The sequence below is a fragment of the Panthera onca genome, chromosome D4 (assembly GCF_046562875.1).
Source record: "Panthera onca isolate mPanOnc1 chromosome D4, mPanOnc1 haplotype 2, whole genome shotgun sequence".
Taxonomy (NCBI): Eukaryota; Metazoa; Chordata; class Mammalia; order Carnivora; family Felidae; genus Panthera; species Panthera onca.
In genome coordinates, this window is record NC_138351.1 from 67,004,900 (window position 1) to 67,031,374 (window position 26,475).

At 43.5% G+C, this 26,475-nt stretch overlaps 1 protein-coding gene across 3 annotated transcripts in view; it reads right to left on the reverse strand.

The window, feature by feature from the left end:
• Nucleotides 1–26,475, reverse strand: part of ABCA1 (ATP binding cassette subfamily A member 1) — a 133,462-nt gene that overhangs the window by 65,909 nt on the left and 41,078 nt on the right. For all 3 annotated transcript variants that reach the window (XM_078436624.2, XM_078436623.2, XM_078436625.2), the window contains exons 6-7: nucleotides 13,490–13,611; nucleotides 11,280–11,456 (exon numbers count right to left, since the gene is read on the reverse strand). In XM_078436624.2, coding sequence (XP_078292750.1) covers nucleotides 11,280–11,456; nucleotides 13,490–13,611 — 299 coding nt within the window. The remainder of the gene's footprint in view (nucleotides 1–11,279; nucleotides 11,457–13,489; nucleotides 13,612–26,475) is intronic.

Here is a 26,475-nt window from a genome sequence, read left to right on the forward strand (position 1 = left end):
GCCAAATGCAGAGGAGGCCAGAACACCACACCAAGTGAGTGGCTGGGCAGCCACTAAGTGCAAAAGACCAGGTATCTAAAACCTTAGCTAAAACACTGGCTTGTTGTCACCAGTAGCAGTCATCTTTCCCCTGAAGGGTACAGATCAATTGGCAGTTCATGTTGTTTTTAGACTAGGTCTTCCTCACCTGTATGAACATAAACTTGCATAGGTAACAATTTTTCTATCAGGTTTTTCAACTTAAAGGTCTTACCTTTGGGGCAGGCTTATTCTTCTTGTTTTAAAAGCTACACAATTCAGCAAAAATCCATGCATGCACTGCATGACTATTTCACCCACGAGCAACACAGTGGACCACAGACCTAAATCTAAGGACTTCATCACATTTACCATGGATATCAGACCTTTACATATTCAGACACAAATGCAATACTGCATCTTACTATGTGGCTGCTGTCAGTGGTCTGAGCTCTGGTTGGTTTAAACTGTTCTAGGTTTTGGTCTCTAAGAGAAGCACTGGCTGAATCCATCCGCAAGTAATAGGACAATCAACGTCATTATTAGGATCTCTTTTACACTAATTGTTGAGATTAAATGCTCAGTGTTCATGAATGTAAGTATTGGCAACCTATTGCCCATACAAATAAATTCCCACTTTCGAAGATGTGTTGGTAGAGTTGTACACAAGTGTGGGTTAACATTACAGGGTTTTAAAAAAAAGAACACACATATACCATTCAAATTCAGCATCGTTTAAAGCTCAGATCATCCAGGTATTTTGCTCAGGACTCATTTTTACTTTTCTGTGTTTGGAAAAGTAAATACAGGGAACAGACTGATGAGAATCTGCGAACTTAATAATACAAATTCATGGAGAAAGGATGGGCTAATCAATTAGTGTCGCTGGAACTAGTCATTCATGTAAGAAAAGTTACTATTTTCTGTCTCACACCTCTATATAAAATTAAGTTCTTGGTAAATTACAGAGCTAAAAGTAAAAAATGAAAAGTTACAAATACATAGCAGAAAATGTACTTATGAACTTGGGGTGGGAAGGCCTTCTCAAAATATAAAAAGTCCAAACCAAGGTGGCAAAAATGACTCCAACTTTTAAAAGCAGAAAGTAGGCACCAACAGACACCATAAACAATGTGAAAAATCTAAGCCATAGACAAATGGATTTTTTGAAGTTTAGGTATAGGGGCGTCTGGGTGGCTCAGTCAGTTAAGCGTCCGACTCCAGCTCAGGTCATGCTCTCGTGGTCCGTGGGTTCTGTGCTGAAGGCTCAGAACCTGGAGCCTGCTTCGGATTCTGTGTCTCTCTCTCTCTCTGCCCCTCCCCCACTCGCACTCTGTCTCTCTCTCAAAAATAAACATTTTAAAAAAATTTTTAAATAAAATTTACATATAAAAAGGGAATACCATGCAACAGCTAAAATGAATCAGATGCCACATGTATCAATACTGATAAATCCCAAGAACAATGCTGAGTGAAAAAGACAAGCCGCAGATCAATATGCACATTTATACAACGTGAACACTACAAACCAATACCATATAATGTTATTAGCAGAATGCAAAAACATATACATGGTACCAAGCATAAAAACATGGAACTCCAGGATCGTGATTACCTGAGGAAAGAGATGGGGACACACATGTGGCATCGAGGATACCTGTCACGTTTTCTTTCTTGAAAAGAATCTGAAGCAAGCAAGGCAAACGATGGATGATGAAACAGGGGTGTTCTTTATACTATTCTCTGTGCCTTTTTGTGAGTTTTAACTGTTTCATACTTTTCTTTTTAATTAAATGAGACATAAAAAAGGGAGGAGGAGGAAAGGATGGGGCGTGGGCAGGAGTTAAAGAAGCATAAAGAGTGTAAATTGGCTTGACTACCTATCAAGCTGTGAAAGATGTCTAAATTCCCTAAATAAAATTAACCCCAGGAAACATGCCCTAAAACCAAGCCACAAAATGAAGCCTGAGAACCATGTGCCTGTACCTACTCTTAACTATGGTCTCCTGCTAATACTTGACAAAGGCAGGCAAAGCTTGCCAACTGGTATTTCCAAACACTTCCAGTAAACAATTTACAGTTTTGAATTCCTACTATTATTTTCCTAAACAAAAATATTCCCTTGGCTATGAACTCCTGTAGGTCCCCCACTGACCACAGGAAGCAAGTGAAAAAGACAGTAAGAGCAAAGATAAAACCTTGAGCCAGGGACTATATGACCTGTGTGAAGCTAACCAGAATTCATGTATTATGAGATATTTTTAGATCATAACTAAATACTGTAATATCATTACAGGAAGAACAGACAAGTGTGTATTGTATTACTTGAAGGTTCCCACCCATTTCTGCAAAATGTGTTAATCGCAACAGTGCAACATTGCCTAAAAGCATGACATTATGGAATGCTGGCCCAAGAATGACAAAGGCCATTGTGCCCCCGTCTTTTCTGGGCCTAACAGACAATTTCATTACGGTCTTTCATCCTACTAGCTCAACTAAATTGTAAAAGACTGGAAATTAAAAAGGCAGTAACCTAGCAAAGTCAATTTGACTTTAATTTCTGAGCTGGTGTTTTATTTCAACTCAGCATCCAACATAGTTCCTGGCACAGAATAAGCTGGCACCCAGGAAATGTCTGTGGAATAAAAGCCAAAAGCAAGAGAAAAGCCCAAGAGATGGTCTGGTAGAAGTCCTGCCTCAAAGGGCATTTAAATTCACCTCATCGAGTCACCCACCCTCCGGAACATTTGGGTGGGTTCCCTTGCTCTAAGGATGAGGCCCATCGGCCTAATATAGCTCCTCAAAGTTTACCTCAGTTCATCTGTGGTCACCTCCACAATCTCATCTTACTATTCCTTCTCCCATCAAGCTTCCCATAGCTCCATCTGCTCCACTATAAACTACTCAATGATGTGCAGTTCCCCTAAATACCACCTTCTTCATACACAAACCATGTCTTCTGTTTGGAACTTCTTCTCCCTGTTCTTTACCTGGCTAACTTTTATTCTTTAGGTCCCAACTTAACAGAGGCTTCTTTCCTAATCCTCAAAGACTGGGTTAGGAGGGCCCCATTGAGGCCTGCGTACTGGGAGTCAGTCGACTCGCTTGTCCTTGCAAATGGTGAGGGCTCAGATTAAGGCATGTCATTGCAAACCCTGCCTTTTGAACGTAGACGAAACTGCTACCATCACTGAACAAGGTGAGGTCTGGGTTCTGTCCAGCCTGGTCATGCAGATCTGGGCAGCTTGCCAATACTTTATCAGTCACCTCAGAACAGTCATGATCTGGTTTCCTTTCCTCAGAAGGTAGGAAAGTTGCAGGGTTCAGCATCTGCAGTGTTTTAAGAGTGACCAGTGAATTCTTGAGGAGGAGCCCCTGGTATTGGGCTGGCCGATTTGGAAAGGCATGAGAGTTTCTTCTCATGCACAGATTCCACACTGAACCAGTCTGTGGCCAGCCAAAACCTGCTGGCAAGGGACCCTCAAGGATGCCCAGTGGTACATCGACCTCCTCACCTGGAATCGGAGAACAGTAATCCCCCCACAAAACTACCATACAACTGTCTATCAACTCTCTTCCTCCCCCAGGATGAGTCCAAACCTGGCTCTGCAGACATTGGCAGCAAAGGGTGACAATTCCTGGGCTTCTGCATCCTTCCTTTTTGAGGATGCATGTGCTGGATTCCTGGCCTGTCCCATTCACTGCCCAGCAGCAGGGAAACAAAGAAAGCTGTACCTTGCTCACCACCGCGTCCCTGGCCCAGCGCATGGCACAGATCGGGGCTCAATATTTGCTGAATGAATTAATTTAAGTGTTTGCTTATGGATGATCACTATACAAAATAAAGACTGGGAGAGAATATTATCAATGCATTAGAAGTCACAACCAAATAGAAACAGAAGACAGAACATCTGTGAAATTAAGTCTAATTGAAAACTCTTTTCAGTTTATAAAAATCTTATCCTCATCCCCCAATTTTTCAGGGACTCTACTACCAAATAATGTGGGTGTATATGTATTTGAATAAGATTTTCAATACAACGCACAATTTTACTTTCCCCCTGCAAATGCATGTTACTTTGGGTTCCTTAGGACATTTCAAACCTCTCTTAAATTCCCTCAAAGTAGGCTAAAAATCTCGACTTCACTTTGCCCATATTCAGAAAATCCGACCCAGGGCTAGAACAATATGTTTTAGTTCAAATTGAAAATAAGTAAGCCAGATACCAGGCACAAAGACCACACTGCCCAGAAGATACCCTATCTCTTTCCAATGATTTACATGACAATGAAGTTTTCCTTTGAGGAATATTTTAATATTTCTTGTCAAAGTAGGGAACTATAAAACTCCTGTCTGAGGGAGGGACTAATCTTTTAAAAACAATTCAACAATTTAAATATTAAGTTTTAAATGTGATGTGTTTAATGCATTAAATACTTTTTTGCAGTTTCTTAACAGTTAAATACATCTACTACCACAGAATTTAGGACCAAAATAAAATCTAAACCTTTATTTAAGAAATAGAGTATATTATGCTAAGTGAAATAGTCAGAAAAAGACAAATATCAGATGATTTTACTCATATGTGGAATTTAAGAAACAGAACAGATGAACATAGGGGAAAGGAAGGAAAAATAAGATGAAAACAGAGAGGGAGACAAACAGTAAGAGACTTTTACTTAAAAAAATAAATAAAAAAAAAAAAACAGAGCCCGACACGGGGCTCAAACTCACAAGCTGTGAGATCATGACCTGAGCCAAAGTTGAACGCTTAACCAAGTGAGCCACCCAGGCGCCCAGACAATAAGAGACTTTTAAATACAGAGAACAAACGGAAGCATTGCTGGTGGGGTTTTGGGTGGGGGATGGGTTAAATGGGTGATGGGCATTAAGGAGGCACTTGTTGCGATGAGTACTGGGTGTTACAGGAAGTGATGAATAACTAAATTCTAGTCCTGAATCATTATTATATGTTAACTTGGATTTAAATTTTAAAGAAATTAATAAAAAAAAAAAAAGAAGGAATCTAAGGTCCAAAGGCGGGGGGCGGGGGGGGGGGGTGGGGAGTGGGAGGAAGAGTGGCACTCTTCAAGGAAAAAATAGTATAACTGAGGCAAAAATGAGTTGAATAGTCCTATTCGTGAGTGAATAGTCCTATTAACACTCTGCTATATTCACCAATTTAGCTCTAGTTGTGTGCTCCCCTTTACCTATAGGAATTAAGTAAACACAGTCTTGAGAGACAATCCTTGAGGTATGTCATTTACCAAATGTAAGGATTGCAGCTGATTGCCAGATGAAAGCATGTACTGACAACAGGTGTACCATCTGTTTGATGGGCAGTACCATCAAACAAGGCCAAACAAAATCTGATACCTCCCACAAGCGTCTGAGTTTTATGCAGGAGAAGAAAAGCAGCTGTTTTCTCCTGCAAAAAAAACCCACACAAATGCTTTAAGGGCTGGATGTGATAAGTTCAAGTATGCAGCCCCAAAAAGGAATGAGCCAAGCCCCATCTATATTCTAAGCCTTTGTCTAAGGATCAAGAAGACGCTAAACAAAGAGCTTTCAAGACAAGAATGACTTCGTTCACCCCTTCTCCATCTGTTCCTTCAATCTATACACAGCCCAGCTGTGAGATCACTGGTCTTCTAGGGACCTCAGGGCACCACTCACTTTACCTCCTTTGTCCCATGAACTGAGTTCTGCCTTTGCAAGAATATGCTGCATGCATCAGAAGACATGTGAACAGAACTCTTTGTTCTACAGAAACAGAACTTTCCCTTCCAAGGTAAAGGTATCATCAGAGGTCAAGACGATCTAACTACATGGTTGTGCAATACCCAAGTTGCTACGAAGATGGAGAGAAGTCTGTATACCTTTCCTTCCTAACTCAAGAATCAGACACCATTTTCACATCACCAAGACAATGGCGAGCCAAGACCAGAAGGCAAGCCTATCTAACCCCACATTCTTTCCACCATGGCTTACAGTGTCCCATGCTGGCAAAGATTGTTGTTAGGGAGCTTCTGGGGGTTCGTTAGTGAAGCTGGAATGAGAGGATAGCCCTCACTCTACAGACCTAGGACCTGTGAAGTATTCCTCAAATTCCCAATGTCAGCCTAAAAGTTGGTTCCCAGTGCCCACTAGAATAAAAGCTCCACGTGCGTTTGTCTGCCATGCTCATGGCTGAAGCTTTGGTGCCTTATTTTAAGTCACATCTTGTTCAGAGACATTCTACTTCACAAAGTCACTGCTGTCTTTGGTTTGTGCATTAAAAACCCTAATAGGTAGTGTTTATTATGCTTTAGAGTCACTCTCAGAATATGGGCAAGAAAATGTACAGAGCTGACGAGGAGTTAATAAAAAGCCGAGAGCACTGAGGAAGCACCTCAAAGACATAATGAAATATACCTTTCAGTTAAAAGACATCTGTGGCAGGATGAGTGCCCTCCCCAAAGCAGTCCACATCCTAGTCCCAGGCACCTGAATATGTTAGATCACATGGTAAATTATACTTTACAGATATAATTAAAGTTATAGAGGTTAAAACAGGGAGATTATCCTATATCATCTAGATGAGTCCAATCTAATCACATGAACCCATAAAGTGAGAGAACTTTCTCTGGCTAGAAGCAGAGAGATGTGGCAGAGAAAAATACAGAAATTTAAAGCATGAGGGGGTCTTAACCCACTGTGGCTGGAACAGGGGCCACATGAAAATCATGGGAAGGAATGATGGCAGCCTCTAAGACCAAAGACCCACCTCTAGCTGACATCCAGCCAGGAAACAGAGACCTCAGTCCTACAACTGCAAGGAACTGAATTCAGCTAACAACCTGAATGAGCTCAGAAGCAGAGGCATCCTCAGAGCCTCGAAAAAGGAATCCAGCTCTGTAAACCCTTTGATTTCAATCTTGTGCAACAATAAGGAGTAGGCCCAGGTGAACCACACTGTACCCAGACTTCTGGCCTACAGGATTATGAACTAATAAATTCATTTTGTTTTAAGCTGCTAGGTGTGTGGCTATTTGTTACAGCAATAAAAGAACAAATGCAACCAGCAAGGACTTGACAAGAGAAGCAAATCCCTCTGGCCAAAATTTGCTGATCCACTAATATGGCTCTTTCTTGCAGTCCAAAACAGATTGCAAGTTACTGGAAGACAGCAGAGAGAAGCCCCCATATAGATTTCTCCTGTCTGGAAAAGGTAGGTGCTGCTTCAGGAAGGACCCACAAGGAAGGCAAGGGGAAGTTCACCTGCCCAGACAACTAGAACAGCCAAATCCACCTTGCTGAGCAGTGAGACAAAAGAAGTCACTGATGGGTGCCTGGGTGGCTCAGTTGGTAAAGCATCTGACTTCAGCTCAGGTCATGATCTCGCAGTTCGTGAGTTTGAGCCCCATGTTGGGCTCTCTGCTGACAGCGTGGAGCCTGGAGCCTACTTCGAGTTCCATGTCTCCCTCTCTGCCCCTCCCCTACTCTCTCTCTATCTCTCAAAAATAAATAAACATTAAAAAATTAAAAAAAAAAAAAAAAAAAGAAGTCACTGCTAGATGGCTACAATCCCCTGCTAGAGGTTATCTCAATGGTACAAGTACTATGAACACAAGTCTCCCTCCATAAATGCATGTATCCTGGACATATATTTCATGTATTGACCTAACCTTGTACTCATCAGAAGCCATCTTTGTGAGGATCTCAGCAGAGTCTAGCTCCCAAAACATACCTGACATATAAAATGAACTCAACATAGTTCAATAAATGAATAGGTTTTTAAATTAAAAGAATGCCTAATGGAAACCACTATTAATCCCAGAGAACTTTAAGGATGCAATAGAATTCTGACATCCAGTATTCATTTTCATTCAAGGTATAAATAATTGAGGTATGCTCATGAATAAGAATCTAGAAGGTAAGAAGCCTTGACAATATCTAGGCAAAGAATAAAAATTTTCACTGAAATGTTCTTCAGAGCTACTTTGCTTGGTTAGGATGGATACCTAACACAGAAGAAAATTTCTATCTCGCCAGCAATTGCCTTCAGCATGAAAACAGTTCTAGTGATGATTAACTTCTATTTACTGAACACCTAATGCATGCCAGACCCCTTGTCATGTTCTTCATATGCACGACCAATAATCACAACAAAGGGTAAACTAGATTATCTATATGTAAAAGAAGAGGAAACTGAGGCTTACTGACACTAAATTTAGCCAAGGTCACCCAACTGGTAAAACTGCTAAGGCCGTGCATTTGAACCTAGATGCAGCTGACCTCAAGCCCATGCCCCCGGCCACTCTGCCATACCTCCCCCATGTTGTCAAAACACTATTGTCCAAAGGTCATCAAGAGACAGAGGAGGCCCAGGAGGAAGAATATCTTGGCTGAAGAACAGGGACACATCCATACCACCACCGACAACAACAAAAAACAAAAAAACAAACAACAAAAAACAAAAATAAGAGGAGAAATGCTTCAAAACAGGTCTTCCCTGAAAATCTGCTTTGGGTACAGAAACACAAATTGACAGCACAGTTTCTCTCCCTCCAAGGCTGGGCCTGACATCTGGTTGCTTCTCCTGTTGTGTTTCTTGGTGTGATTAACTGCCCATGCGCAATGATGTCGCAGGTCATATTCATTTACCATCAAAGTGGCTGAAATGTTAACCAAATGGCAGGAGTAAAAGTCTGCTTGATGTAAATGCAGTATCAATTCCAGTGCTCCAGTTAAGGCCCTGTTTAACTCAAGAAATGAGAGTCACATTTCAAAATGTTTAGAAGTCATTTTATCCCAAAGGTATCCTCCAAAATCACCTTTCCACAGAACAATTTTGACCACTCACTATGATTCAAGAACCTCATTTTCTGACTTTATGGAGACAGAGTTTTCAGCAACAGCAGACAGGCAGAAGCAGAACCGGAAATACTCCCTGGGCATAAGAAATGTGCAAAAAGCATATGGCAGTGACCTTAATACCCAGTCATAAATCAAGAAGACACAACTATACCAGAATGGGCTGCAACATAGCTGACAGTGTTGATGGCACATGTCCATGTACCCTATCATGCCAACCCTCCCAACCAGGGAGGGATTTTCAGTTGAAACCTAAGTTGGTGATTGTCAGATCACGAAGGCTGTGCTGTCATTCTACTTGGAGTCCAATTCAGACATTGTGTGAGTGGAAGGATTTTCTGGGTTGTGCACACAGTAAGTGTTTAATGATTAAACAGAAACGAATGATGAATGGGCACCAATATAAGTTACTAGGACTTCTAAAAGCACCCATATTTCCAAAATGTGCATCATTCTGGCTGAGTGAACATTTCTGCCTTGTACTGAAATAAAGCAAAACAGCCAAAACTATACAAGGAAATGGTCTACCATTTATAACCATCTTTCTGGCACAATGCAACAAGTGCCAACAGGCTACGTGTCTGCACAAATGAGCTAATGTAGCCACGGAGACCAGTCATCTGGGACTGCAAACATCCACATTCAGAAATATAGATCTTATTTGAAATTACACTATAGAAACATTAACCAATAGAATACCAGACTATTGAACAAAGCAACTCAGTATTTTTTTCTAACTGAAACAGAAAATACTACTACTGGAATAAAACAAAAACATATCTTAGGGCACCTGGGTGGCTCAGTCGGTTAAGCGTCCGACTTTAGCTCAGGTCATGATCTCACAGTTCGTGAGTTCAAGCCCTACATCGGGCTCTATGCTGACAGCTTAGAGCTGCTTGACTGCTTCAAATTCTATATCTTCCTCTCTCTCTGCTCCTCCCCTGCTCACGCTCTGTCTCTCCTTCAAAAATAAATAAAAACATTAAAAAAAATGTTTTACAAACAAAAACAGATCTTAAGCATTAGGCCTACGCCCTTCATACCAACTGGTTCACCATCAACCTTGCCACAAAAAAAAAAAAAACAAACCTAAAACTCACCCATTTTTCTTACTACCTACTCAGGCAGAAGCTACAGCATCATAGAGTCAAGGAGGATACAAGAACTTTATTTTTTTTTAATTTATAATAAAAATTTTTAAGTTTATTTATTGAGACAAAGAGAACAAGCAGGTGAGGGGCAAAGAGAGAAGAGGAAAGAGAGAATCCCGAGCAGGCCTGGCACCATCAGCACAGAGTCCCACATGGGGCTCAAACTCACAAACTGTGAGATCATGACCTGAGCCAAAACCAAGAGTCAGGTGCTTAACTGACTAAGCCACCCAGGTGTCCCAACAAGGCTGCAAGAACTTCTTGATAGTCGGTCTAGCATGTAAACCTCAGGAGAGGTTTCTAAAGGTCACTTTCTAGGGTACAATCCAGGCACAAAGTCTAGAAACCATTCTTAGAAGCCTCAGGAGAATGGATCTCCCTATAAAGAAATCATGCTTGCACAAAGTCCCAGAGGATTCTGATTTCTTGTTATTATAATGAGGAACATGTCTTTTCAGGCACATACTTCTTCCAAGGCTCTTTCCCTCGTATTAAGAGATTCTACTGACAACTCAGAGTGCTATCTGGTGAGTAGGAAATCAGAACACTGGAGGCTAAATGATGTTGTTGGAGAGGCAGGTCACAAGAGCTCTCAAAAAACCAAAGAAATCCACCAGTTCTAGAACTGTACACAACCCTCTGATGGCTAAAATGCTCAGGTTCATCTGTATTCTTTGATTAAGAATGAACATGTATACTCTCAGACTGCTTCTCTGAACTATTGCTTCCTAGGCTGATCAGACTTTGTTGCAATTTCCTTTTTCTGTAAGTATAATTCCGCCATTGGTTAATCTAATGATTACGGGTACTCCCATCCAATTCTAAGGTTTTCCCACTGTGACAGCTCAGTGTCTCCTTGTTGATATGCTTTTTAAGAATGGATGTCCATCTTCCCAAAGATTTCTGAGATTTGTTTTTAATCTGGAGAACTCTTTCTTCAAATGAACTCTTATAATCTCAAATTACAATATAAAAAAACCCACAACATAAAAAATAGGTTTTCTCTGATTGAAACAGGCACAAGGGACCTTAGGTTTAGACTCAGAGCCATACCCAACTCATTCTTCCCCCTTTTACCTTTTGGGAAAAAGCCCAGAAGTTTGAAAGAACAGAATACAAATGAGTTAAATTATCTCTCAAATTCCCAGCCAGGCTTATGTTTCCACAAAAACAAAGTTATGTTGTCCAGGGAAAATGTTCACATTCCAAAAGTATTAGTGCTTGAAGCTTCTCCACACAGCAAGCATACTCACCAGGATCGGCTTCAGGATGTCCACGTTGGAACGAAGTACTTGCTCTGCTGCATCCAGTTTCTCCCTTGGCAAGCCGCACAGCGTGGAAACTTCTTGGTCACCAAGTTGAATCACCTCTTCTAATTTTGATCCACTGCACAGATTGGTCAAATGTAACTGGTAGCCTTGCAAAAATACCTGGAAGCATTTCATGCAAAAAGAGTCAAGGGAAACTGGATTAAGAAGATGGGGTAGGTGGTGGGCCAATATAGCTTTGAAGCATGGACACCATTGCAATAGTCCACTGCATCAGATCTCTTTACCCAACTTTGGAATGTATCACGGCACAATCCAACAGAAAACTTAAAGCCTGGATGTTGTGTTTGACTCATCATCTCCCACGCTCTTGTCCTTGTGAAGGGAAATCCTGAGTCCAACTCTTTGTCTCAAAAATGGGACACATGATTCAGCAAATAGGAATTGAGAGTTCAAACTCCTGAAACCACTTTTATTAGAGAAAAAAACTCCCATTATTTTGGAACTTATGCGATCTTAAACTGGGGTTGGACCAAATTATGAAAAAAAAAAAGCATTCATACTATTTATTTGTAGGTATAGCTATTTCACTGATCCAAAAAACTATGTTGAAGCAATTTCAGAATTTGGAACTCTTCATTTGATTTGCCCCAGAGCAGAGTAACAGAAAGCTGAGCCTCTTTTTCATCTCATTGAAGGCCAATTCTAAGTCACTCTTAAGTATTCATTAGAGCAGACCCCTGGAGAGCCTTTCCTTGGCCGTATTTTGTTTACTTAATTAGCTTTTCTGGGCCTCAATAAACTGCCCTTCTTCATACATGGTCCTTACTGTCCAATTAGACAGCAAATTCAGTAAGAGGAGGGGCTTGTTTTTCTTGCTCACTTTTCTTGTCCACAGTGCTGAAACATTACAGACAGTGAATATTTGTGGAATGGATGGATGATGTAGACTCTGTATTACTCCATTATTACCTCTCCTGTTTAAATTAATGCAGCTTGACCTGCTGGTAGTGAAATCTAGAATGAGTGATGGATCAAGAGCCTCTCCAGACCTATGCAGCCTTCTAACGTTACAGAGCACTTGGCCTGCCATGGTTTCCGGTAAGTTTTCACCTACTGCCAGACACGCAAGTGTACTTCAGTTTTCCTCCTTTCTCTAAGCAGTCCTTGCCGTCAGCCTACCTTCAGTATCGGTGTTTGAGAGCACCGACCACAGAGAGATTCTAATACTATGCAAGGACCACCTCCATGCATAGGATGCCCCTTATTTTAAACTAACCTGATGGGACAGAGATGATACTGGCAGGGGGAAATGGAAATTATGCTAAATGCAACTGTTTTAACAAGACTGCTACCTTTGGCCCATCTCCCGACCATACAACTGGTAAACACAAGGCATATTTTCCTTGTTTTATAAAGGCAAGCAGTAAGCACATTTTTCTAATTTTAAAAATTCTACATCACGTAAAATGAAGACTTTTTTTTTTTAATCAGGCATAAACATTTCCAATGCTTCTGCTTATTGTAAAGATATAAGCTAGTGTGTAGACAAGAGACAGGCTAAAGAAGCAGTGCCCCTTTCTGCCAGAGAATACACTGGAGAACCTTCTATGAAAATCGAGAGCCATGCAATCAGGGTCTGCTACTCACAGCCCAGGAGCTGTATGATATCCAATTATGCCAAAGGAAGGGGTCTGAGAATCTAAGGTTAAAATTCTACATAAACTACCATTACTTCCTGGTTTTACAAATTAAGGAAAAAAAAAAAAAAAACATTTTCTCCTTATAGATTTTTTTTTGTCCATCATTAAAGGAAGCATCAACTTTTAAAATCTCCTGTCTTAGATTTTATAGATAGTTGCTCTGATCAATACTCCTCAACTCTGATTACCATCTCAGAACTGTAAAAAAAATTTTTTTTTAAATGTTTATCTTAACTTCAATTCATCTCCCTTCCCCTTTACGGGGATGTTATCAACAAATGCTAGTTGATAGGCAGGAAACCAGTTTTATCTCAACCAGCTGGCCCACGACACCAGGCTGCACATTCCACTCTCTGGATGGTGGGGCAATGCCAGCCTGGGCAGAGAAGTGAAAGCTGGTGAAGGTGAACTTGAGCACCATTACAAAGACAGGGACTCTCAAACAGTGTAACTGCCATCAGCCCCCCAAGGAAGCCAAATCTTACAGCTTACCTTGTGGAGACTGACATCAGCCCCCAGCATTTTGTCCACAGTAGGCCTTGGCAGAGAGAGGTTGTAAGTCAGGAATCCAGAGAAGGTTTCATTGTCCACTAGGAAATCCTGAAGCTTCAAGCCTGCCGAGAAATAGTATTTTATTTTCATTTAATAAGTTTAAAAAAAAAAAGTAGTCAGCACAATGGGGCAGGTGGAGAAAAATATTGATGGCCTCATTTTTTTTAACTATTTCTTTTTCTTTTTTCTTTTCTTTCTTTCTTTTTTTTGTGTGTTTATTGAGAGATAGAGGGAGAGAGGGAGCATGCACATGTACAGAGAGAGAGAGAGAAAGAGAGAGCGAGAGAGAGAGCGAGAGAGAGAGCGAGAGTGAGAGCGAGAGCGAGAGAGAGCGAGAGAGAGCGAGAGCGAGCGAGAGCGAGAGCGAGCGAGAGCGAGAGCGAGAGCGAGAGAGAGAGAATCCCAAGTGGGCTCCACATAGCACAGAGCCTGATGCGGGGCTCAAGCTCACAAACCTTCAGATCTTGAGCTGAAATCAAGAGTTGGAAGCTTAACCGACGGAGCCACCCAGGTACCCCCAATGGCCTCGTGTTAAACAAATTGATAACCACAGGTTTCTGGCTTAAGCATACAGAGAAATGACGTTCAGGGAGCTTTGCTTTACAGGAGAGATGAAAAGAATGTCTTCTGAAGATGTGTAGAACCACAGTCAGCGTGTGCTCCTACCCTCAAAAGCACCACAGTGCTCCACACACTCACGTAGCTTTTCCTTGCTTTTCGAGGGAAAAAACCAAACCCTTTAGATGATCTCGCCTGACCCATCTGAAATTTGTGAAACTAACACCCCTGCTCCCGTCTCCCCAATGCCATCTCAGCTACAAATCGGAGATACTTAAAGCCTTAGTCCCACAAGCCCCAGGGGCTGATTTTCTCTTGTTGCAGGAGAGTTGTTCCTAAACTTGAGTGGGCATCAGAATCACCTGAGGTCTTGTTAAAACAGATTACCGGTCCCCACACCACCCCCAGAGTTTCTGATTCAGCCAGCCCGGGATGAGGCCAGAGAATTCACATTTCCCTTGAGCTTCCAGGTGATGTGGATACTGCAGGTCTGGGCCCCACACTTTGAGAGCCGCTGGTGTGAAGCAATACGCATATCAAAGCACTTTCACAGATGTGGTCTCATTTTAATTCCAACTGTGTAACAAATGATACAGAGCTCCAAAACCCATGTCTGCCAGGCTTTAGGAAAACACAGCATATATTTAAAAATTCACCCTACTATATGACTGGATTGGTACGGGGTTTCATAAAAAAAATCCTTTTAGGGGCGCCTGGGTAGCTCAGTCGGTTGGGCGTCCGACTTCAGCCCGCGTCACGATCTCGTGGTCCGTGAGTTCGAGCCCCGCGTCGGGCTCTGGGCTGATGGCTCAGAGCCTGGAGCCTGCTTCCGATTCTGTGTCTCCCTCTCTCTCTGCCCCTGCGCCGTTCATGCTCTGTCTCTCTCTGTCTCAAAAATAAATAAAACGTTAAAAAAAAAAAATCCTTTTAAATAATAAACCTTCCAGGTACAGTCTGGTAATTAAAGCAGAAAAGGCACTGGCCGGAGAAATCCTCAAGTTTAGTCCCTGGAGTTGGAAGCTGTGCCTGGTGGTATCATTTGGGTACTTGAAATCATCTTTCTGACACTCAGGCTTTTTTATCTCCAGAATGAGAGTTTTCTAACCAGATGTTTGGTGGGACCCTCCTGACTCTGAAATGGTACAGTTTTCCCTCCCCTGTTTCATTTGTCCACTTCTTCTGCCCCACCTTCTTAATAACCCAACTTCTTTCAATAAAGAGAAAACCAGCTCATCACAACCACGTGACTAAGCAATGCTCATTCGCAGACTGCAGCCCACAGGCCCAGGCACTAACAGACCTCTAGAGGGCAAACCTTGCAAACCCAATCATTTAACTGAAGCAAAACAGGTGTGATCTGCAAATGGGACTACAATGTGAAGCTTAATACTGGTTGCTGAAGGAGGTCATGAGATAAAGCAGGAGGAGGGCACAAAAGCTCAACCAGACTCTCATCATTGCTGCCAGATCCAGGTCTGTTCTTAAGCAAACTTTAATAATTTAGAGTTCTAGAAACGATAAGTTAAGCATGATTCACATCTTCCCATCTCTAGAGAAATGACTGTCCGGTTACACCTGACCAGCTAATGCCTATTTATTCCTCGTGACACATTCAAGAGGCTGTTCTTTGCCCAGCTAGTGTCCCTCCTCAGACCAGGTGCTCCTGCAAACGGCAACCAGCCTGCTGCTTCCACAGGTGCACCTGCCTGGTGCTCCCCATCACATATGACACTATACTGTTACCACAGGGCTCATTCCTATAGTTGACAAACCTCAGAGCACCTCAGATTCACTTAGGAAGCATACTAAAATGCAGTTTCCTGGGCCCAATTCCTAGAGATCCTGAAATAATGGATCTACAGTGGGACCTGAGAATCTCCATTTTAATAAGCATTCCTTGTACTTCTAATGTAGGGAGTCTGGGGACCATACCTTAAGGAATGTTGCTTTATTTGCATATTATCTCCACTGGTATACAGAATATGTGTTGTTGCTTTTTAAGCAAGCTCTACACTCAATGTAGGGCTCGAACTCACAAGAGTCATGTGCTGTACTGACTGAGCCAGCCATGTGCCCTCAGAATATGTGTTTTATTTCTGTATCCCTGTGCCCAGATCAGAGCCTGGCAAAGAACTACTGGTCATTACAAAAAAAGGATGGCTGGATAAGAAATAATAGGAGGTGGGATTAGGGCTGGGAAGATTCCAAAAGTATTTGAGCAGCATCACAGATTTCCTTTCAGTTGAGCAGATCCAAGAAGGGCCCAGAGATATCAGGACAATTCTCAGGCTACACCCCAGGAGTAATCAGGACCCCTATCTTAATATTCCCAGTGACACAAAGTAACACCCAGGTGTTTACCCCTGTGGTAGGGATAAACGAGAAAGAAGGTAAGAAAGCTAGTAGCTTCAATTGAAGCCTGGCATGAAAAGCCAGACACTGACCATTGTGGAACAATGGGGAAAACACCACAATGGGGGTCAGAAAACCTGGGCTCTGTATCCATTTATTTGCCAGGGTATCTCACCTAAGCTGCGTCTCCACTGCCTTACTTATAAAACAGGGGTTAAAAAAAAAAAAAGACATCTCTGAGCCCTGTATAAAGCAGAGTATACACATGAGCTGACCCTCACTGACTTCATGAACCACAAATTCCTCCTGAGCGTGAAAAGCCAGAGCAGGACGTGGACACTATGCTAGGGAACTTCACAACAGCCTCCTCCCTCCAGAAGAGGGTTGCTAAAGTGTGGGAGGCTGACCTAGGCTGCACTTGCAATGGGTCTAGGTCATGAGCAACACTCTTGAGACCAGCAAGTATGTTTATAAGACTCTTCTGTTATGTCAACAGGCTCTGCGAATGGCAACAGCTGGATGTGATCTATCAGTGAATCCCCTGGATGAGACAGAAGAACCAAGAGGCCAATTAAATAGTCAACAACCCTTGGTAGTGCACGTGCACAGGGTGGTGAGGTCGCTGGGTCAGGGAGCAGCAGGGAAGGCCAAAGATCCCTGGCTACAGAGAACTCGCATTCCAGTCACATGCGTACCACACATGGAGACTCAGATTCACACACCACCACCACCAACAGCTACAACCAGTGTGGACAAAGAAAAGCAATGTAGTACGGTGCACTGGTTCTCAACTTTGGCTCTGATTAGAAACAAATAGGTAGCGTTACAAAAATCCCAATGCCTAGGCTACAACCCCCCAACATCTACTCAGAACTTTTGGAGCCAACACCCAAGTATCAGAATTTTATACAGCTCTCCAGGCAATTCTAGCTGAGTCTGAGAAACAATGGAGTGGTAGAAAGATCAGGGATGTGAGGCCAGAAAAACCTAATTTTGATGCTGGACTCTGCTGTTGATTGACTGTGCCTTTGAGAAATGCATTTTGCCTTCCTGAGACCAACTTTTCTTCCCTAAGAGGTAAGGATAACATTATCACCACCTTTCCAAGATATGAGGATTGGAGGTATTCACAGGTAAAGCATGAACAGTGAATAATAAATGGTAATAATTTTGTGATTATTGAAAAGGTGTTTTTTTTTTTTTTCACCTGACTTTACCAGTGTACTCTAGTGAAGTATAGGGAGAAGGTAAGGACACGGTCCTTGCCCTCAAGGAATTTTCAAGGCTGATAAGGGAGATGAAGAGACATGTCAATGAAGCAGAAGGAGGAATGAGAAAGCCAGAGTAAGGCAGTTCATGCAAGTGTTTGACCAAGATGAGACTTGTCTGCAAGTGCTTGAGGCAGCGGGGAAGAGTCTGGCTGAAGCCAAATTCTGGAAAACGACAGAGGGCCAAAAATCTCTTTTGAGGTTGTGGCAAGTGAGATCTCTCATCATGGCAGGGGCCAGGACACCCTGTAGCCATAGTGCTATGTACTTACAGGTTCTAAATAAATGTTTTTCAATGAATAAATAAATCGACAAGCAGATAAACATAGAGGAGATTTCTCAAAACCTAAGATTTGGGGAGTAGAATGGGAGAGAGGGGAGGAAGGCATGTAGTGGGAGACAGGAGTGAGGTGGCTTTGTACCTCTGGTCTCAGTTTTTTCCATTCTGTAGTTGGCAAGAAAATGAGTGGAGAAGCCAAGAATATGGAGAAAGTCAGATGTATGAAACAGTCCTTCTTCCCCTTGTCCTAGCTAACTCCTACCCTTTTTTTTATGACTTGGCCCATGAGTCATCTCCTCCAGGAAGCCTGCCCTGACTTTCCCACCTCAAGCTGGATTAGGTAGCTGTCCTCTGTGCTCTGTTGGCCTCCTGTGTTTCCCTCAAGCAGCACTCAGACCGAGCTACAGTTGTCTGGGCACCCATCTTTCTTGCCAGAAGAATAGAGCCAGAGCCTTGAGAGCCAGGACTCTGCTGTTTCAAAGCACAGCAGTGCCCAGTACAGGGGAGGCACCAGAAGATCTGAATTCAAGTCCCAGCTTTGCTCTCTCCTCAGTGTGCAGCCATGAACTTCACTTTTCCCCTTTTCTTAATCTCTCTGGATCTCAGTTTCCTTAGATATAAAATGGAGCTAATAACATTCACAGGTTGTCACAAAAACAGAGATCAAGAATGTGAAAGTACTCTTTCAGAGGAAAAGAGTTAGATAACTAAGAGGATGTGCATGCTGTCACAGAACACAGTCATCACAGAGCTGGACTCGTCACTAAATTCAACATGAGCCTCTGCTGCCCACAGAGAAGACCAAGAGTCACTACCCACCGGAGGCCAGGAGAACTTTCCTACTGCAATGCCTCCAATATGAACTAAAATACTCCATCCACTGAACTCAGCCCCCTTGGTTGTGCCTGAAGGAGCAAACAGTGGCCTGTCCATTTCCCAAGAGCTTTGCTTTAGATGCAAAAAGTCAGGGCAAAAGAAAGAAGAAACAAAAACAAAAACAAAGACAAAAAACCCAATTCAGGAGTTTGGAGTCTAAATAACAAAACAAGTGAAGTGTGTGTTTGTAGGCTGAGGAAGAACAGAACAGAATCCTCAGTTTCTTGCCAATCCTCTGGGCCAGGCCTCGCTGACCAAGCTTAGGAAACACTTCCATGGCAGCCAGGGGAGAGGCCCCGCACACGGCAAGATGCTTTCATGACACTATGTGTTTCTTCTGCTTCTCTCCGGGCTGACTGAGAGCAGCTGAGGACCGGGAAGGGCAAGGAAGGCGGGGCGGGCAGGAAGGCGGAGGAGGGAAGCCTTCAGCAGAGCTGGCTGGGGTTACTCTCGGTCAGTACCCTCCAGTCCCCAGCTCAAGTTTCAAGATCCCTGTAGTCTCTTTTGTTCAACATGAAAAGGAACCACAGCAATCAGCTGCTTGAGAAGTGGGTGGAGGAGGCAAATGAAAAAAAGAAGTCCAGAAAGAGATCCGTCAGCATCCAAAGCTCAGATACTCTTCTTAAAAGGACCCCAGGAGGGTCTCCAGCCCTCACCCTGTCAAATGGGCAGTGGGCTGGAGGGGACCAGGTCAAATTCTAACTAGTGGCTTTACTCCTCTGAGTAAAGCCGAAGCTTGTCCAGCCATACAAAACCTTGAGAAAATCTCTTTGCTACAAAAGGGCTGGTAACAAGCACACTCAGGTGCTTTTTGTTGTTAGGGTTTTGTTTTGTTTTCCTGATGTTAGGTCTCTACTTCTCTAAGGATTGCTATTGCCTGCATCCTAGAGATGGCTGGGCCCTCCTTCTCTGGGAAGACCAGAGCTTCTCTGGGAATTTTGGGGCTCTGGACAGGGAAGCAAGGCACTGTGACTGGCCGCTGCCTAGGTGATCCCTTAGGGCAGGTGAGAGGATGCCGGGAGCTTAGGGTGTATGTGTGTGTTTATATATATAGCTTCAGAACCTCTCTGCCATGCATCTGGTCCTGGGGTTCCCAACCCAGGGAAAGTTTTCCTCCTTACAGTAAGGGCTTGCTGAGGGGATACGAAGATGTACCCAAAGAGTTTCAGGTTCTAGAGTCTGGCCAACCTGGTTCAAACCTCAGTTTCAGAATTTTCCAGTCATGTGGCCTTGGAGAGGTTACTTAAGCTCTCTGAGCCTCCACTGTTCTATAAACAGAAGTTTACCTTTACTAGGAGTCTGGGTTATTTTAAACAAGTTCAAAATAAAGGCCAATAAAGTCATGGACAACAATTATGTGAAGGGGTCCCAAGAGAAACCAGAATATTTAGGGTTATGCTCCCTGAACCCTTTGAGGCAAGTACTGGGGAAGCCAGAGTCTTCTCCTGAGACCAGTGGGAGTGCTCTAAGTTTAGGAACCACATATTTCTTAAAGTATTTTACACGTAGGGTTAACTTGCATTAGTTCAACAAACGACTAAATGGCTACTGAACCCAAAACACTAGTGCTGTGGTTCAAAGGAGCAGTATTTCTCAGTGTCTCTTGAAGGCAGGAGCCTATAACAAAAGAGATCCTATATAAAGACATGGTCCCTGTCCTTGCCTTCCAAGAGGGGAGGGAGAAAGGATCAGATGAGCAGACTTGTGAGCCTCCAGCCCTCTCTGCAACTCCACAGTCAGTCATCACTGAAACCAGGGGGTGGAGAGAGACCTCTACTAAGGCAGCGGCACACCCATGTCTTCCTGAGAAGCAGGCAGGGTGGGCTGTTGGCAGTCCCTGAAATGAGGACTGATGTCAGCTGATAAGAACCTGAATGGTAACCAGATCCCCAAGGAACCAGTAGAGGGACACCTGGGTGGCTCGGTCGGTTGAGCATCTGACTTGGCTCAAGTCATGATCTCACAGTTTGGGAGTTCGAGTCACACATCGGGCTCTCTGCCATCCACAAAGAGCCCACTTTGGATCCTTTGCCTCTCTCTCTCTCTCTCTCTCTCTCTCTCTCTCTCTCAAAAATACATAAACATTAAAAAAGAAAAAGAACTAGTAGAGACTGTGGCCCCCGGGGGAAAGGGTGATGTGTTAACACTGGCCAGGAGCACTCCTGATGCAGTGAGGCAGTGGGCACAGTAGGCTGGCTTTGAAAGTCCAGCAGGAAATGAAGGTAATGTGAAATGAAAGGTAACCGAGGAGGTAACATTGGCCCACATGAACTCTTCACGTGAAGAGAAAGCGAGGAAGAGACCAGCAGCCAGTATTAGACAAAGCAAGAAATTAGCTGAAGGCACTCTGCGTGTAGAATGCTTTGTGAAGGTCAGGGAGGTGGGAAGGTGGGAGAAGGTGCCCAGAAAAGGCAAAGAACAATGAGAAGGAAAGAAGCCAAAAGTATGAAAAAGCCCAGAGTCCAGAAACAGGAAAGACTGAACCAAATAGGAAGAGTGGAGAGAAAAAGAGCTGGGAAGAAAGAAAAGAGTTTGAGGCATTAAGTCCTCACTGATGACTGGTCTCCAACTGAAAATGCGACCAGACACTCCTAACACCACGTGGCATGGGATCAGAATTGGCCACAGGACCCCGAGAGGCCTAGGGACACAGGAAAGGAAAGGAAGATGAGGAGACAGAGTCGGAGAAGGGATTCCTTCCAGGGCTGAACTAAGGAATAATTGTTAATACAATGCATAAACTAAGGAATAACTGTTATATGATAGTATAAATACCTTAGTTTTCCCTTATTTTTAAAATGAATAAAATATATTAAGGGACAAAGTAGTGATTTCTAGGCAGAGGAAGGCAATTAGCATTTACCAAGCATCGGATACAATGTATGTGTTATTTTCTAGAATCCCTAAATAAAGCTTACAAGAAATGTAGTATTCCTGTTTATCAAATGTGGAAATAGCCCCTTTGTGACCCTTGAGATCCTGCTCAGGATCACAAAGCAAGCAAGTGGTAAATCTGAATTCAATCAACTCTGGCTTAAAAGCTTTGGCTCTTTCTACTTTATGGGGAATCACAATGAATCACTTTACTCTTTAAAATCACTTCATTACATTTTTGGCATCAAAAGATGATGATGCCACCCATGCTTCCTGGTATTGGAATAAGGCAACATGGCAGCATGGTACGGTGGAGAGATGCTAAGCCTTGGGGTCAAACAGACCCAGATTCAATTTACAGCTTTCTTCTGTGATCTTAGGCAACAGACCTATCCCTTTTGAGCCCCAGTTGCCTCGTTAATAAAATGGAGATGATAAAACCAATCCGCTAATGCCACTGTAAGCCTTGAATGTAACAATTTATTAAAATGTAAAATGGCATCATGACTTGGTGCAACTTCATCTGGTGGACAAGGTGCCACTCCAAGATTGCCTTTTGTGCCTCAACACAACAGTGATGAGAAGGCAAGAAATAGAAAGCTTTTAACTAGAAGCACGTTGGACTCCCCAATTGCTACCTGCCTCCCACGGGGTAAATAAATCATATACTGGAAAAGCAAGACACATGAAACACTGTTCTTGATGCTAACAATCCAACTTTTTAAAGGCAGGCTGACGTTACGGGGTACACGATGTCCTGTAATTGAGCGTAATTGTGTTTTCTATTCTTGTCTGGTAAAGCTGACCTTTGATTCGATTTAGTTCAAGTAATATTTCAACATAGCAGTACAGCACTGCATCCACCTGATTACAGCCTTGCTGGGGCCAGGCCGCTACCCTGGATGGAAACTAGCGCCCTGGGCTCTGGGACACAGCCTGGCCATGACAGCTCTGGGAAAACGTTCTCGTATTAGATTGGAAAGATTTCAAAATATGAAACCCAAGGCCCCAGATCAGGACTTTTGACAAGTGCATGCAGAACGTGAATTGCAATCACGCAAAGATTTCAAGGAATTTCCAGTCTGATGACATATGTGTCAACATATGTCATCAGATCTCCCAACAACATGACTCACGGGGGTGAGGGGGGGGCGCACAAAGGGACAGAAAGCAAAGTTTGGGGCTGTAGCCTCAACTTCAGTGGCTGTCCAAATGGTTCAGGCAGGGAAGGAGAAATGACGGTGAGTCACGGGATGTTCTTTGTAGATGGGCCTTGGGGAACATTCCACCCATGCCTGTTCCCCATGAAGCCGGGAAGTGGAGGAAGTCTGACACTTCTCTCAGAAGCCCTCTTGTCTCCTTGTTGATCCAGGCCCATCCACGCCCAGTATCCTGTGACCTTGGGAAAGTTTCTGGCTCCCCTGGGCTGCTCTCTTTAGGATGCAGTAATGGCAGAGTATGAATGACTGAAGTTCCAGCCCCTTTCCTCCCCTTGCCAGATATGCTTCTTTGTGTAAGTTACTTAGCCTCTCTGAACTTCAGCTCCTTCTTGCACATAACGAGGAACAAAATTCCTAATCTCACATGATGGTTGTGAAAATGCAGTGAACTAAAGTCTAAGCCTGGTGCCTCGTAGGTGCCAACCACTGCACTGAATGCTTTACCCATATTAGCTGATTCGTATCTCCATTTTGAGGAAACTGAGCCAGAGCTGTTATGGGATTATCCAAGGTCACAGAGCAGATAATCAGAAGAGCCAGGATTTGGAGACCAAGTCAGCCTGGCTGCCCAGTGTTCTCTTGGTGCTAAATTATACTGCCCAGCGGGTTTTTATAAAATGACGATTTTATATCTTCTTCCTCAACTCCCTGCAACAGCCAACTACCTTGCCATGTGACCAAAGTCCACCCTGCCCTCTGGGGGATCCTGTCTTCTTGACTTTCAAAGATCAAAGCAGAATCAAAGGTCCACATAGTGAGTTCTCAGCATTACCAGTAAATCCAACAGTAAGAAAGTTATGGCCCTTTTCCTTAAGTAAAATCCAGCATAACCCTCAGGACTTACAAAAGTCTTACAGAGCCACACGAGAAAGTCCAACAAACCAGATCTGTACCATGAATATACAGAAAGTAATAGCCATGCCACTGACATACAAAAATCTAGCTGAAGGGATGGAGAAGCTAAAGACACAAGTCAAGATGTTGGGATGCATGTATTGCTGCCCTGACCGCCACCCCCCCCTTTCCAACCCTTGATCTCAATGATGCGGCATGTCCTCCAAAGGGACATCTCCAGCCCAGTGACAAAATGCCCAAAGTTCTTCCTTGTCCTTTCCTGGAAAAGTTTTCATAAGCTTCAGAGGGCTCTACATTCTAGACAGAAGGCATTGCAGAAGTCTCTGAATCAGGGGCCACCGGAGGCCTGCATTGGGAGATGCTGAGATGGTACCCCAGGCCATAGAAAGAGCCATGTAGGCTCTACCCAACTCCAGGGAGCATACTTCTCAGAGGAGTACCACTCACGTGGACTCTGGTGTACATGGCATCCACAGAAATGTGTAACTTGCCAGCCCTACATACAGCTTGAAAGCCATCTCTCAACTGTCCCACCTACTGGCCTGGCCTAATTCATGAAGCAGGTCCAGAAAATAATCTTCTGAAGTCCCACAGAGGACCTACTGAGCTTTTCTGTTAAAGAGCATTATGGTGGCTGTAATGTAAGACTGGGCTTGACACCTGGAGAGCTAAGATCTTGGCAAAGGATGGAAGTTGTTGAATCCCTTAGGCAGGGGAGACTGGGGCATCCAGCCACCACAGAACCTACCCACAGCCTTGTCCATCTGGCCAGGCCATAGCAGATAAAGAGAGAGAACCTCCACAGTACCTCCACAGGTACAGGAATTGTCCTGGAGCAGCATGAGCAATGGTGAGGCTGAGGGAGAAGTCATGGGATATGGCAGTGGACAAGAGCCTAGCTAACTGTGAAAATAGAGGAGTTGGGAACTTCTTATAGGGGATGTGAGGATGGTCCACTCAGGAGGGCAAGAAACCTCAGCCCCAGGATGTGCATTTCCCAACTTCCAGCCAAGCAGGAAGTCCTGATCCTGTATATGGAACAAAGTCAAGAGGAGCCTGGCCTCACGGTGCCATCTAGAGATGAAGGAGAGTCAACAGTGAACATTCCGGCATTGGGGCAAAGATGATGCCTGAGCAGAAATGTTCAGCAGGAAGCTGGCTAGTAAGCCTGGTGGGTAGGACTAAGCAACGCATTTAAATAGCTGAAAGGGAAATAAGCAGTAAAGACAGAACAGAGCAAACATCTTCTCCAGACCAATCCTGATCTGAGCAGCACCAGCCCCACTGGGGAGGCCTTGGCTCTGGCCAATGTACTAGTCACCCCATCTGAACATGGCAGATTCACCAAAGAGGGGCAGGTGGACTGGAGTGGTGACAGAGCCTGAGGGCAGGCACCAAGGAGGAGGTTGAGGAAGGTGGCAGTTCTTCCTGCCCCCCCAGAGCCTCTGACAAGAGCAGATGCAGGTTTGTGAGGCCTGAAGCTGACACACTTTGGGGGGGACTCTCTTTATGAAAAATAATCTTTTTTTAAAAATCCTACTTTGACAATTTTTGATTGCTAAGACTCCTACCAAGTCCTTGACAGGGGGCTAGAAAGTGAAACTTCTTTAGCTTCTCAGTAAATCTACTTCCAGTCTCCCAGGTTCATGGGAGCACTTCCTGTAAAGTTCCGGAAGGTAAACCTTGTGGAAAAAAGAGACCCGAAACTGTCTTAAGAACTTCTATCATTATTATTTACAGCCCAGTTGACTTGGGTTCACATAAGGGAATCAACTTGAAAATCACATGTGCTGGGATTTTACACTTTTCAAAGTACTCTCACTTGACCCTCAAAATACTCTGTGAAGGAGAAAAGGCAGGTATTTTCTCTCACTTTTATTCTCCAAAGGTCCACTGATGGCTTGCCATGTGTCTGCTACTGTGCTAATACGTGGGGGAGAGTCATGAACAAGGCCCAGTCCTGCCCTCAAGAACTACAGTCTAGGGAATAGTCCACATCACTGGGTACTCCCAGGTGATCCCCCTATCCAAGTACTGACCAAGTTTCTAAGATGAAACATTTTCAGGCTGTTTTGCCAAAGTCCCAATTTCAAGGCAAGGAAAGGTGAGGCCCAGAGAGGTCGAACAAATTGGTGAAGCCAAACAGTCAGCCAGGAGCAGAAGGGGAAATGAACCAAATCAGATTTATTGTGTGTCAACTATGTGCTGTGCCTCCACCATTGACCATCCACAGATGTCATCTGATTTGATGCTCAATGACCCTTGGGGTAGCTAATCTCTATGTTCTAGGTAAACGGAGGGTCAGAGATAATCTAAATATGCCCAACATTCACAGATAACGAAGGGGAGAATCTGAATTTGTTCCCCAAACAAATCTTAATCCAAAGCCCCAAACTCTTTCTCTTACACCAGCATTTTCCAATTTTCCATCATTTACAAACTGCTCTCACAAGTTTTACCACATGCACATAAAACTATGTATTCTTTAAATTAATTTTCTCTAGTTTACATCCTTCTATGCAATAATTCCCATGAAGTTGCAATTTGATATGGGTTAAAATTAAAAGTTGTCATCTGTCTGCCATTGAAATAATCTCAAATACTACACAAAAGTCATCGAGAGAAACACTAATCTTTGCCAGT